This window comes from Taudactylus pleione, unplaced genomic scaffold, assembly GCF_031769625.1.
Source record: "Taudactylus pleione unplaced genomic scaffold, aTauple2 ptg000080l, whole genome shotgun sequence".
NCBI classification, from domain to species: domain Eukaryota; kingdom Metazoa; phylum Chordata; class Amphibia; order Anura; family Myobatrachidae; genus Taudactylus; species Taudactylus pleione.
The window spans coordinates 10774191-10788375 of NW_028284482.1; the positions used below are offsets into that span (position 1 = coordinate 10774191).

The window sequence follows — 14185 nt, forward strand, 5'->3', positions numbered from 1 at the left end:
ATGCAACACACAGTTCCACTCAAAATATGGCAACGTGCAGCACGCAACAGTATGTGACAAACCTCACAAATATTAACAAGTATATAAATGTGAGGTCTCAGAACCACCCCAAGTACAGCTGTATTAGGGCAGATAAGGAAAGGGATAGATATACACTGACAGGTGAGAGAATAGACAGTCAGCACTAGCATAAGTCACATACAATGCAGATATATACATATATACATAAACATGTCATATAATATACTGCACTATTACACTGCATGCAACTTACCCAGATTCAGTGTCTGGGAAGGCTACAGCGCTGTGTACACTGACCTGATGGTGAGGTACGCAGGGGGACTGGACCAACTGCCATCCTGAGAGATTTCTGCTGCACCACAGAGAAAATGGCCGCTGGAGACCTCAGAAGAAGCGTGGCCCGCGGAGGAAGCAGCTCAGCGACACCAGACTATAGATATTGAAAGGTGCGCTGAGCTGAGGGGAGGAGCCGCTGTAACAGGGAAAGCTTCCTCCCCTGGCCGGCTATTAACCCCCGGGACGCCGGTCCCGCTGAGATCCCCAGATCTGTACTGGCGTCTCAGCGCCAGCGGGGTGACGGAGCGGCAGCTTAGACGTCCTATGGACAGTCTGACGCTGCCGCTCTGAAGAATCCAAAGGAAAAATAAAAAACTCTGTCCTTTAGAAAAAATAAAGCTTACGGGCTGCTAATCAGCTCCCCACTGCACTAAACGGTGACCCGACTCCGGCCGGGCACAACTTAAACTGAGGTGCCTCTGGCTTGGGGGTGGGGTTATAGGGAGAGTGGACCCAAGTGCATCCTGGGAGCTAAAAGCTTTAACTGCGTGGTGCCCGGATTTGGTTCCCAACCTATACCCCAAGGTCAACCCTGTGGACCCCCTATGGACCCTGAAGTAGAAACCCTGAATACACCTGTATGTGAGGGCAAAGTCAGAAAAAAAGCCAAAGATATATACTGACAGTATAGAGAAATAAACAGGCAGGCAGTGCTAGCATAAGTCACATACATTGCAGAAAAACAATATAACTGCAGAATGGCACTACAATCAACGGGTTCAGTATGATTTACCATCGGCCGCATGGCCGACAGAGGAGGAAATCCCTATCGTCCTAAGGTAAGTACTTAGTAACCTATTCTGCCTAAACCTAACCCCCCCTTCCCCGCCGCCTAAACCTAAGTACCCCAGGGGGTAGGTGCCTAACCCTAACCTCCCCCCGGGGGTGCCTAACCCTAACCTTCCCCTAGCCTAAACCCAGGGCCGTTGAGAGTGCTGCCGGGCCCCGGTAAAGAGGGGGCGTGGCCTAATCACGGGAGGCGTTGCCACGCCCCCTCGAATAAAAAAGTAAAAAAAAGCCGGCGCAAAGCCAGGGGGGGGCGCGATCAGTGTGATCGCTCCCCCCCTCAGGCATAGGAGATTGCTCGCGGCTGCTAAGCAGCAGCCGCAGCAATCTCCTGCTGCATCTCAGCACACGCTGTGTGCTGGGAGATAGTGAGGAGGGAGGGGGGGGCAGCGCCGGACCCCTCTGGAACCCCGGGCAAATTGTACCCGCTCCCCCCCCTCTCGGCGCCCCTGCCTAAACCTAACCTCCCGGGGGGGTGCCTAACCCTAAGTCCCTCCCGGGAACATCTAGTGCATCCTGGGAGCTGAAAGCTTTAACTGCGTGGTGCCCGGTCCTCAACCACCACCTACACCCCCAAGGTCTCCCTGTGGAGCCCTATGGACCCTGAAGAAAACCTGTATTATAAAACAAATTTGCAAAAAACTCTACCCTGAAGAGCAAAAATTATACACTATATCCAAGGTTCCCAAACGTGGTCCTCAAGGCTCCCCAACAGTTCAGGTTTAAGAGATATCCATGGTTGAGCCCAGGTGACTTAATTAGTACCTCAGAGATATCCATGGTTGAGCACAGGTGGTTAAATCAAATTGTCTAAAACCTGAGCTGTTGGTGTGCCTTGAGGACCATGTTTGAGAACCTCTGGTTTATACGAAAGAAAAATATTTTGACTATAGAAGTGGCTGCATAGTACTGTTTTACAGAACAGCTTCATTTAGAACTGCATCCTGCAATATATCTGAGAAAGCCTGTCCCATTAGCAGAAAGATGGTGCTGACTTACATTAAGGGGGCAATACACTAAATGGTGATGTCTGCATTGATAGGCAACAGCATTGACCAAGTTCACTCCCACCCAATAGAGATGGGTGGAGAATTGCAAATGTTGCTACTGTATTCTCTCATTGAGAATTCAATCTTAGTTTAAGAGTCTCTGCATGCCAAATATTATACATCCTGCTTTGCCTTCTATACAAGCGACACGATATCACTTACATTTATAAATCAAGGCAGTTTTATGTTTGTAAGTACTGAGATTTTCCAGCTCAATTTAAGTTAGCATAAAACCTCTTCACTATGTGCATGAATAGATTCCACTTCTATGGGAATTACATTTTTCTTTGATTATAGTTACAAGATTTCTGCGTAAAGAGTTTCGGGGGAGCATTTCATACACAGGTAATATGGTAGTCATATCATTGGAGCCCTCAAATGGTCATTTTTTTCATGCAATAGCTTTTAAACAAAAACAGACAGATGTTGGTACAAAAAGCTTCATATTTATTCCATTATAATAGGTTCACTCAGAATAATTCTGTCAAATTTCTTGTCTTTATCAACTTAATACAGTACAGAAGGCAGATGAGGTTTTAAACAACAATCTACATTGTTCAATAACAAAAACATAAGTGCTTGTTCCAAGTTTCACACAACTCGTTAGGATGTCTCAAAGCTCACTGCTCTTGCTGATATATACTCTGAAAGGACATAGTCAATATAATAAATGTGATGGGATCATCTACACATAGTGGGGACAGAAAGTCAAAGAGCTAAAACTGAATTTTGGCCATGTATTATATAGACTAATGCTATTACTGAGACAGGTCTCATGAACAATTGTTCAGTCCACTAAATGGCTGCCTCTACTTGTGTAGTTGTCTGGTCAATTTAACACAAATGGATTTATTTTTAGAAAGCATTGCACGGTAGCAAAAGAATGACCTAATCACAACATAGTATTGGATGGAATACGTCTTCCTACCCAAGCAATTTGGTTTCAGACAAACTGGGTGTGTTATTACGCTTAAGTCTTCAGAAGCCCATGCACAATAGTGAACTGTAAAATAAGTGTAAATGACTTAGTTTTTCTTAAAGTAATCTATAAGAGCATCCAGCAATTCTTGCTTTTTACCACCCTTCAACCCATAAACCCGGCATGATTCCTTAAGCACTGGTACAGTTAATTTTCCCAGGGTCCCATTCTTCACATAGGCCCTAAGTTCTGCTTCAGAAAGAGTGATGTCAGTCTTGGGCTTCTTCTCGGCCTGGCCATCCCCACCACCTACAAAATAACCAAATGAACATTTAAAAAGAGAAATACTTTTGCAACACAGTCAGAGTGATACATACGTCCTGTTTACATTCATAACGTCCACAAGCAGTATGTGGACCCCGGAAGGCCAGCGTTGGGAGGTCGACAATGCTACTTAAAGCATTTCAAGCGTGCCGGCGGTACAACTGTGTTACGATCCTCTAGCAATTGCTGGGGCCGAGATGGAGGTGTTGGAGATACGTGGCACATCGAAGAACAAACACAAGAAGTATGGTTAAATCATGGCATTTTACTAAATAAATGATATGATGGACCAGTGAAATCACAACATGTCAATGGTGCAATAAGGAGCTGAAACCATAGGACAGTCAATAGAATATACTGTAGGTTTACAGACCAAACTAAAGTTGTTAAATGGCCAGGAGGCCTAGTAGACAGCAATGCTTGAAACGTGGTGAAGAAGCAGGATTGCTGGATGGCCTGGAGGGCCTAGCAGACAGCGATGCTTGAAACCTGGTGTAGAAGCAGGATTGCTGTATGGCCTGGAGGGCCTAGAAGACAGCGGTGCTTGAAACGTGGTGTTGAAGCAGGATTGCTGTATGGCCTGGAGGGCCTAGAAGACAGCGGTGCTTGAAACGTGGTGTTGAAGCAGGATTGCTGTATGGCCTGGAGGGCCTAGTAGACAGCGGTACTTGAAACGTGGTGTTGAAGCAGGATTGCTGTATGGCCTGAAGGGCCTAGTAGACAGCGTAGCTAGAAACGTGGTTTAGACGCAGGATAGCTGTATGGCCTGGAGGCTCTGTAGACAGTGATGCTTGAACCGTGGTATAGAAGCAGGATAGCTGTATGGCCTGGAGGCTCTGTAGACAGTGATGCTTGAACCGTGGTATAGAAGCAGGATAGCTGTATAGCCTGCAGGGCTCTGTAGACAGCGATGCTTGAACCGTGGTATAGAAGCAGGATAGCTGTATGACCTGGAGGCTCTGTAGACAGCGTAACTAGAAAAGTGGTTTAGAAGCAGGATAGCTGTATGGCCTAGAGGGCTCTGTAGACAGCGATGCTTGAACCGTGGTATAGAAGCAGGATAGCTGTATGACCTGGAGGCTCTGTAGACAGCGATGCTTGAACTGTGGTATAGAAGCAGGATAGCTGTATAGCCTGGAGGCTCTGTAGACAGCAATGCTTGAACCGTGGCATAGAAGCAGGATAGCTGTATGGCCTGCAGGGCTTAGTAGACAGCGATGCTTGAACCGTGGTATAGAAGCAGGATAGCTGTATGACCTGGAGGCTCTGTAGACAGTGATGCTTGGACCCAGGGTACTTGGGTCACTTAAAAGCCGGTGAGCAGAATACACGCAGCATGTAGAAAATATAGCTGGAAGTCTGGATGCACAGAGAGCAGCTTGCATAACCAAAAGTTCCACATGAAAACTCTATGGCCCACAGGGCGGCGACAGTCCAGGAAGTTCAAATAGGATCAGGTGCCAATCAGACAACACTAGGAGGAAACATGTGAAATCCTCTGACGTCTGGGTCTCCTAGCAACCTAGAAGCATGGTCAGGAGCAGGAGGAATACTGGCAGGAGACAATTCCTGGACTGGACTTGTAACAGAACCCACCCCTTGACGCGGGATTGAAGAACCCCCAGATCCAGGTTTATCAGGAAACTTCTGAAAGAAAAGTCTTTTCAGTCTGGAAGCATGTAGTGCATCTTCCGAAACCCAGGAATGTTCCTCTGGGCCGTAACCCCTCCAATGAACCAAATACTGTAATTTACCTCTGGAGAAGGAGTCCAGAATTCTTTCGACAACAAATTCCTGTTGACCATAGACAGTCACTGGACCAGGTTTGGCACTAGGCTTACTTCCAAATCTCGTGGAAGAAAAAAACGGTTTGAGGAGAGAGCAATGAAAAGTGTTGTTAATACGTAAAGAATTGGGTAGCTGCAACTTGAAAGCGACGGGATTCACTTGAGCAATGATGCGAAAAGGCCCAATGAATCTAGGTCCCAATTTATGAGAAGGTTGGCGCAGCTTGATATTCTTAGTAGAAAGCCAGACCAAATCTCCCTTTTTCAATAAACATGGTCTTCGATGCCTGTCAGCAATATTCTTAGGTGTAGACAACGGAAGAAGAAGACCAGGAGGAGCTGTCCTAGGAGTCTTATTATGGGCACAGACTTCACATGCTAACACAAACTCACAGACATCTTTGGCTAAGGATGGCCACTAGACAGAACGGGAGAGAATGTCCATAGTCTTAGTAATGCCTGGATGACCAAAGGCTTTCTTAGGAAAACTGGATTTTCGTTCTAAGTCTCTCAGGAACAAAAAGAAGATGAGCAGGAACATTCGATGGAGCTTCAGATTGGCATCTCTGGAGTGTCTCAGCTAGAATCCGGGTTAAGGCAAAATTAATGAAATCTTTAGGAATGATGGATTATTCAGAAACTGAGACTTGTTGGTCAGAGAAGAAACTTCTGGAGAGAGCGTCAGCTTTAACATCTTTAGAACCAGGAACTAGATTGATGGCGCAATCATATGGTCGATGTGGAGGCAATGCATTAGCTTTTTGTTTAGAAAACACATCAGCAAAATCCAAATATTTAGGAGGAATGCTACAAGCGGACGAAACTTCAGGACATTGTAGCATCCGCACAAGGAGTGAAAGGCATGAGGACTGACATTCAGGACTCCACTTAATAATCTCCCCAGAGGACCCATCAATGGAAGGATTGTGTAATTTTAATCACGGAAGGCCCAAAACAATTGGAACCAAAACACTATGCATAAGAGAAAATGAAATGAGTTCTATATGTGAAACACCCACGGAAAGCCGAATAAAAGGTGTCGTAACCTTAAGAGTTCCTTTAGGGATTAAGCCTCCATCCAGGCCACAAATGGAAACTTCTTGCTCTAATGGAACTGCAGGAATCTTTAACTTCTGAAAGAACGCATAGTCCAAAAAATTAGCTGCTGCTCCACTAAAAAAAGCCTGTGTCTTGAACTCTTTATTAGCTAAATGAGTGGACACAAGAACAAGTACTGAATTCTTGGAGGAAATTGAGGCTAAACCTAAGTGTAATCCCTACTGTACACTTAGACCCTGTCTTTTAACGAATATCAAAAGGACAGTCTTTTATGGAATGAGCCTTATCTCCACAGTACAAACAGAGACCTTGTGAACGTCTTCTACGCCTTTCTCACGGAGACAGACGAGAAGCTCTAATTTGCATAGGCTCCTCGTGATCCAGTGAAGGAGGCAACAAAGAAGATCGGGGAGACCTACTAGGCAACTGCTGCTCTCTCCGTCTTTCACGTAAACAACGGTCAATACGTATAACTGTCTGCATGAAGTCATTCAGAGTCTTTCCCGGGGAATGTTGCACAAGAATGTCCTTTATTACCTCAGAAAGGCCAATCCAAAATTGGTTACGCAAAGCCGAATCATTCCAGCCTGATTCCACTGCCCATCTACAAAATTCAGAACAATAATCCTCAGCAGCTTTTTGTCCCTGTTTAAGAGAGCGAAGCTTGGATTCTGCAAGTGATACCTTATCTGGGTCTTCAAACAACAGGCCCAGCTGGAGGAAAAAGGCATCCACAGTCTGAAGGGCAACATGCGAGGAAAGTAGTCCAAATGCCCATGTTTGCGGATCACCCTGAAGCAGGGAAATAATAAGTCCAACTCTTTGTGTGTCAGAAACAGAAGAGACTGGACGCATGCGGCGCAGGGCTAGACTGGACGCAGGCAGGGCGCCGGAGCTAGAGAGGGCAACCTTGTGCGTGCGCGCGGGCGAAAAGGGGGCGTGGTCATGAAAAGGGGCGTGTATATAAGACGCGTCCCCTTTTCGTCATACTTGGGGGCGTGCCCGGCACTTAAGGACACGACGGGCAGCCCCCAAGCGCTGCAGAAAGGGAGAATAGATGCCGGGCGCATGCGCCCGGCGTCTATTCTCCGGCGGTGACCGGGTCACCGCCATTTCTTTACCCGCGGGTGAAGACGGCACCCGCAGGCTGTGAGGGCAGGACGATTTTTGCCCTCCTCCTGGAGGGCAGGGTGCTTTTTGCCCTCCAGAAGGAGGGCAGGGCGCCGCGCCCCGCTAAAACAGCCTAGCGTGAACGCTAGGTGTTAGCGGTCACTCCAAGGTGGTAATCTAGTGGCAGCACAAAGGTACTGACGTGTTTCGCTTCCTTTTTGGAGGTTTTATCAAAGATGGTCTAGAGGAGGATTTCTTAGGTCATGAAATATATATATATATTTTATTATTATAAACTGAACTATTAACTAAATTGATTGGAGTCTTGATAATTTCATCTACCATATCCACAAGAGATAGTGATATATACAGTAATACATTAGTGTTCAAACATGGGCATGTTTTATCCAGCAAGATGTCCTTCAGTAAGAAGGTACATATTGTGTACGAGATACTTTAGTGATTACAACCTGTGGATAGTTTGGTTATGAAATACGGTAGTGATGAATAACTATTCAAATTCATGGTGTAAAACCTCCCAAAAAGTGTGTGGTTGTGACTTGTGTTTTACCTTGTTTTCTCTTCACTGCTTTGCCCTCTGGGTTGTAGCCAGGTGGATAAACCAACTCTTTAAACTCTTCCGCCAGACTGCCTAAACGTTTATCAATCATCTCGACCTTTGGCACTAGAAGTAAAATTAAAAATAGTTTGAAGACAAAATCATCCAAGACACTGTTTACTTGGTGATATATTCAAAGATAAAATTTCCCAGCTTAAGAAACTTCACTAAAGACTATGTGAATATAAAATCTGGAGAGGGAAGGTGGAAACACAAAACCCTCCAAAGCATAAACAGTAGGTGTCACAGATTGTGAAATTTCATGTCAGTATAACTAAAACATTCTGCTCCCGACTGGAACACCTTTTTGCCGTCATTAGCAATAGTTGCCTTCTCACCAACATCTACTGCTGAAGACTCTGCACTCCACATGGCATTATACATTCCCTCACTTAACAATGAACATCATTGCAGGCAAGGCTAGGTCTTTCTAATTTTGAACGCATCTACACTAATTGAAGAGGCGTAACACAGGTCAGTGAGGGCATGATGTCAGTCCAAATATGTCTGATTGGAGGCAAATCTTTTGCACCTAGTATAGGGTAGGTGCAAGTTCACACTAATAATGATGACCAGTAGCAAACCAAGCGTACACGCATGGGGCATGGTGCCTCCTGCTAGCATTACCAAAACAATGCTATAGCAGCTGCGATAGCAATAGCGTGAGAACCTATGATCCTCAGCCCAAAGATAAAGCAACACTGGTTTGAATGACAACAAAAATTAGATTTATGCGCTTTCCTGTTGAATAATTTTCTTTGATTCCAAAAGGGGTCACAGGCTCTATGCTGGGTATAGGCTGGTGAGTAGGCGTCTAGGCACTAAATAGTTAATAATTCTTACCCATCAGCCCAGACTCCCTCTCCCCTATGCCCCGCCCCCAGCCACAGGCAACCAGTTAAGTTAGCAAGCCCAAGGCAAGGAGCGAGAAGGAGGAAAAGGAAGACCAGCACACACTCATGTGGACGCCATGTATTCTCTATGGAATAAAGAAAGATATCTTTAGAGCCCGCACAGGAAAAAAAAACAGAAAGAAAACAAGAGCATCCTAAGTGTATGCAGTCCACTAAAATAGGATTGGGTACTAAGCTGTACCAAGGCCAACTTATATATAAGTTATATTATCCAAAATGGGAGAGAGCTAGAATTTCAGAGTTGGCGGTGCTCCCCTGAGTCAGAGAGATACAGATAGTATAAGTTGAGAGAAAAAGAAGACTCTTTGCTGGGGGCACTCAGATATGTATCAAAAGAAAACTTAATGATACTAAAACTTAACTTTTAATCTACCAAAATAGTAAAACAATAGATAATTAACAATACATTACATATAACATACAACACAAATCACAGAATCTTACCACTATTGTAATAGTGGTAGGGGTACCATTCCAACACGTGGAATGAGTTGTGCACCTGGCACAAATGGATGATGTGAAAATAAGCTGACCTTAGCTGTGGGTCAGGCGAATATTACAATTGTTGCAACGGACCAGTAAATTTATGACCTTCAATAGGATTAAATTAAACAGAGTAAATAGTCTCATTAATGCTGCACATGGATAGCCAGATGCTCTCACTGACGGTCACACAGAACCATCATAACAAACGTTTGATGGCAAGAATACCACAAGTTGTCAAATGCCGATATATGTTTATAGCCAATACGCAAAAAAGCTGATCGGGGCTGTATTGAAGGTTCTACTGTATGAAATTCACAAATCATTGTAACAAATGTTATACCGTGGTGGTTCTGCTAGAGAATTCAAGATTGCATCAAATGGTAGTATCTATTGGCAGAAACCTTACTGCTTGGCAGCACACATATCGTATCCTAAGGTATTGAACACAAAATAACTCAGACGTTAGAGTAATAAGCTACCAATAACCTGGGTTATGAGGTTTGATGTAAATGCATTGAAAACATATATCACCGTGTTACCTAAATAAGGGAATAAGATACACGTGGCTAGCATACAGCAGAGCTGAAAACAATTATTGGAGGATATATGGATTCCTATACATAATACCAGAAAGGGTCCCAGATATTTGTCCCCCCGTTTCTGCTGTTTCTGTGTCATGTGCAAACAGAGGACACTGGATGAGAGAACGGGGTTGGCAACTGGTAGGAAGGAAGGGAAAAAGCACGTCTGTGTGGATTTCATACAGTAGAACCTTCAATACAGCCCTGATCAGCTTTTTTGCGTATTTGCTATATACATATATCGGCATTTGACAACTTGTGGTATTCTTGCCATCAAACGTTTGTTATGATGGTTCTGTGTGACCGTCAGTGAGAGCATCTGGCTATCCGTGTGCAGCATTAATGACACTATTTACTCTGTTTAATCTAATCCTATTGAAGGTCATAAATTTACTGGACAGTTGCAACAATTGTAATATTCGCCTGACCCACAGCTAAGGCCAGCTTATTTTCACATCATCCATTTGTGCCAGGTGCACAACTAATATCACGTGTTGGAATGGTATCCCTACCACTATTACAATAGTGGTAAGATTCTGTGATTTGTGTTGTATGTTATATGTAATGTATTGTTGATTATCTATTGTTTTACTATTTTGGTAGATTAAAAGTTAAGTTTTAGTATCATTAAATCCCCTATGGAATCAAAGAAAAGTATTTACCAGGTAAGCAAACAAATCTCATTTTCTTCTTCTTCCTCCAAATGGGACAAAGGTTCTACGCTGGGACATCCCAAAACTAATCCCCTAAGCGAGAGGACATTCCTGAGCTGTACTGAGAACTCTTCGCCCCCAAAAGCCGCATCAGGAGAGGCAAAGGTGTCAAAGGAATAGACTTGAGAAACATATGGGCAGAGAACCGCATGATCACTTTACGAAGCTGCTCTGCAAAGGCACCACGTCAAACTGGGATGAGTCGTCACCACGGCCAGGGGGTCCGTCACAGCATAAGCATGGCTTATAGTGAAACGAAGCCGGCCAAGTCCGTTTGTGACAGTCATACAGGACAAAGAGCATCTGTTTTACGGAAATCTCTTGTCCGGTCCAAACAAATCTGGAGGGCCAACACGACATCCAAGTAGCCCTCCTCCGGTGAAGAATACAGAACCTGGAAAGAAGGGACCAGGATCTCTTGATTGATGTGGAACCTGTAAACAAACTTCGGAATGTAGCCCAATAGTGTTCGAATGACAGCCCTGTTCTGGTGAAAGATCAGAAATGGAAAGTGACAGGACAATGCACTCATATCCAACACCCATCAGGCAGAAGCTATGGCAAGAAGGAAGATAGTCTTCCAGGTAAGCCAACGCTAGTCCACTTTGGTTCTTAGGGCTCTTCAGTAATCTTCTTTGGACAAAGACACATTTCCAAGGAGTCAGCCCTTCTGTCTCTGGAAGAGCACAGAAAGGGCTGAAACCTGTACCTTCAGGGTAGAAAGGTGGAGGCCCAAATCCAGCCCCACTTGCAGGAAACAAGACTAGACAGTGAGACGGAACGACCTCGGGTTAAAATTCCTAGCCGAACACCAGTCGAAGCAAGTCCTCCAAACCCGGTGGTAAATCCTAGCAGAAGAGGGTTTCTGGGCATTGAGCAAAGTGCTAATGACTGACTTGGAGAAACCCTTAGCTCTCAGGATTTTTTTAAGAGCCACCCAGTCAAAGAGAGACGAGCCAGATCCAATTGGAAGCATGAGCCCAGAGACAGAGGATCTGGCTGCAATAGAAAACGCAGTGGAGAGTCGATTGAGAGGCCCTCAAGATCCGCATACCAAGCCCTTTGCGGGCCAATCAGGAGCCTCCCTTAAATTTCAACTTGCAGAGAACCCGTGAAATCAGAGAGATTGGAGGGAAGATGTACAAGAAAGTGAAGGCCTACTGAACCACCAAGGTGTCCACCAGAAAGGCACCCCGATCTCTGGTGCGTAAGCAGTACCTCGGTAGCTGGTGGATTGTGTCAAGACGCCATATTGATATTCAGCAAGCCCCAGAAAAGAACCAGGAGATCTAAGACGTCTGGATGTAGAGCCCACTCGCCTGAATGAACGTCTTGGCAGCTTAGGAAGTTCGCTTCCCAATTTTGCACTCCAGTGATGAAGACTGCCAACAGGGATGGAAGATGCTGCACTGCCAAGAGAATGAGACTGACCTCCTTCATGACTGCGGGTGCCACCCTGATGGTTTATGTAAGTGACAGCCGTTGTTTTGTTGGAGTGTACCTGGAAGGGATGATGCTGGAGGAGTGGCAGAACTAAACAGAGAGCTCTGTAGATCGTTCGGAGCTCCAGAATGTTGATTGGTAACTGGCTCTCCTAAGCTGACCACTGACCCTGAAAAGTCTGATGACAGGTTACTGCCCCCCACCCCCGAAGATTTGCGTCAGTGGTGAGGGGGACCCAGTCCTGAATCCAGAAGGGGCGTCCCCTGAACAGGTGGGACCCCTAGAGCCACCACAAGAGGGAGTGACATGCCTCCTGAGAGAGAGGACAATCAATTGAGACTTGAACTGTAGATGGGACCACCAGGCCAGAATTTGCAACGTGAGAGACCAGGAATGAAACTGGGCATACTCCTCCAAGTTGAAGGTGGAGACCAGAGAGCCCAGGACCTGCATGCAAGAGTGTACAGACACTCGGCAGTGACATAGAAATAAGCACCTTTTGGACTGTAAGTCACGTATTTTATTTTCAGGGAGGAACACCTGCGGAGTCCAGCAAGTCCCCCAAATGCAACATCTCCCGAGATGGAGTCAAAGAGGATTTCTTCCAATTGATGATCCATTCATGGGCCTGGAGAAGGTCCACCATGAGACGAATGTGTTCCCTGAGGAACTATAGTGACTGGGCCAGGAGAAGTAGGTAATCCAGATAGGGTAGAATTCGTATTCCCCTGCTCCGAAGATGAGATGCCATGACTTTCACGAAGACACGAGGAGCCATGGAAAGTCCACATGACAAAGCCCGAAACTGTAAATGTTCCTCCTGAACAGTAAACCTGAGGAAGCGCTGGATGGAAACATACAAATAGGCATCCTGGATGTCTAAGGAGGCCATGAAGTCCCCCGGCTCCAATGCTAGTATGATGGAGAGAAGCGACTCCAAGCGGAACTTGGGGACCAGCAAGTACTTGAGTGACTTCAGGTTGCGGAGCGGCTGTAAAGGAACCGTTCGGCTTCCAAACTAGGAAAAAGATGGCATAGAAGCCTGTACCCCGCTGAGACGGGAAACCGGAACAATGACCTTGGAGGCCAGTAGGGAGTGAATGGACTCCTGCTTTTTCTTGATCTAAAGGAAGACCTGTGGAAAAAAACTGGGCTGGAGGACACTCCCGAAACATCAATGCGTAGTTTTGGGAGACTACCCCTCTTACCCAAGTATCAGTCGTGATCACCTCCAAATCTCGGAGAAAAGCAGAAGCCGGCCTCCCACAAGTTGAGGCCTGTCCAGTCATGCCGCAGGCTTGTCGGCTGGTTTGGTGGATGGGTGCCTGGTAGACCAGAGTTGTTTAACTGATCGCTTATAACTCTTAGAGGATTATCCCTGGGATCTAGAAAATGAAAGGCCCTTGGTCCCTGTGGACGAAAGGAGCGAAAATGGATGATCGTGACCTAGGAGCTGCTGCAGAAGGAAGAAATGCCATCCTGGATGCCGCCAGCAGAGCCATTATCTTGTCCAATTCCGGACCAAAGAGAATATCCCCTGAAAAAGGAAGAGCCTCAAGGACCTTCTTAAGTCTGTGTCAGAGCGACAGCAACGAAGCCAGAGGGCTCTCCTACCTGACACGAAAGACACCGATACCTTGGAAGTTAGGATATACATTGCCCTACCCCCAGCAAAACACCCTTCCTTCACTATTCTATGCACTAATTTGTGTGGTATCTTCTCTACAGGTTTGGTCCTATATCGACAATTAGTTCACTTGGTATCTACAGCTTCATTTGAAAACTATTTTTATTGTCTCTCACTCTCTTTTCTGTACACTGTGCGCTGGTGTTATGTAAAGCGCCACAGAATATCCTGGTTCTACATACATAAATGTTAATAAATAAAAACAAAAAAATGCTAATGGAACTTACAGATAACGAAGTACCATTGTTTGTCCTGAATGGAGTATGGCATTGTACAGCATTAAGCTATATATGTTGGACTTATACTAGGAAAGTGTTTATATGAGGTTTTGAATGAGATATGCCTTTGAAA

The 14185-nt window shown here is 45.4% G+C and overlaps 1 protein-coding gene across 2 annotated transcripts in view; it reads right to left on the reverse strand.

Moving 5' to 3' along the window:
• Positions 1–2618: 2618 nt before the first annotated feature.
• The window catches only part of XRCC6 (X-ray repair cross complementing 6), a 105324-nt gene continuing 93757 nt past the window's right edge, over positions 2619–14185 (reverse strand). For both annotated transcript variants that reach the window (XM_088468130.1, XM_088468129.1), the window contains exons 12-13: positions 7963–8076; positions 2619–3420 (exon numbers count right to left, since the gene is read on the reverse strand). In XM_088468130.1, the coding sequence (XP_088324256.1) occupies positions 3218–3420; positions 7963–8076 (317 nt within the window). In that variant the 3' untranslated portion in view covers positions 2619–3217. The remainder of the gene's footprint in view (positions 3421–7962; positions 8077–14185) is intronic.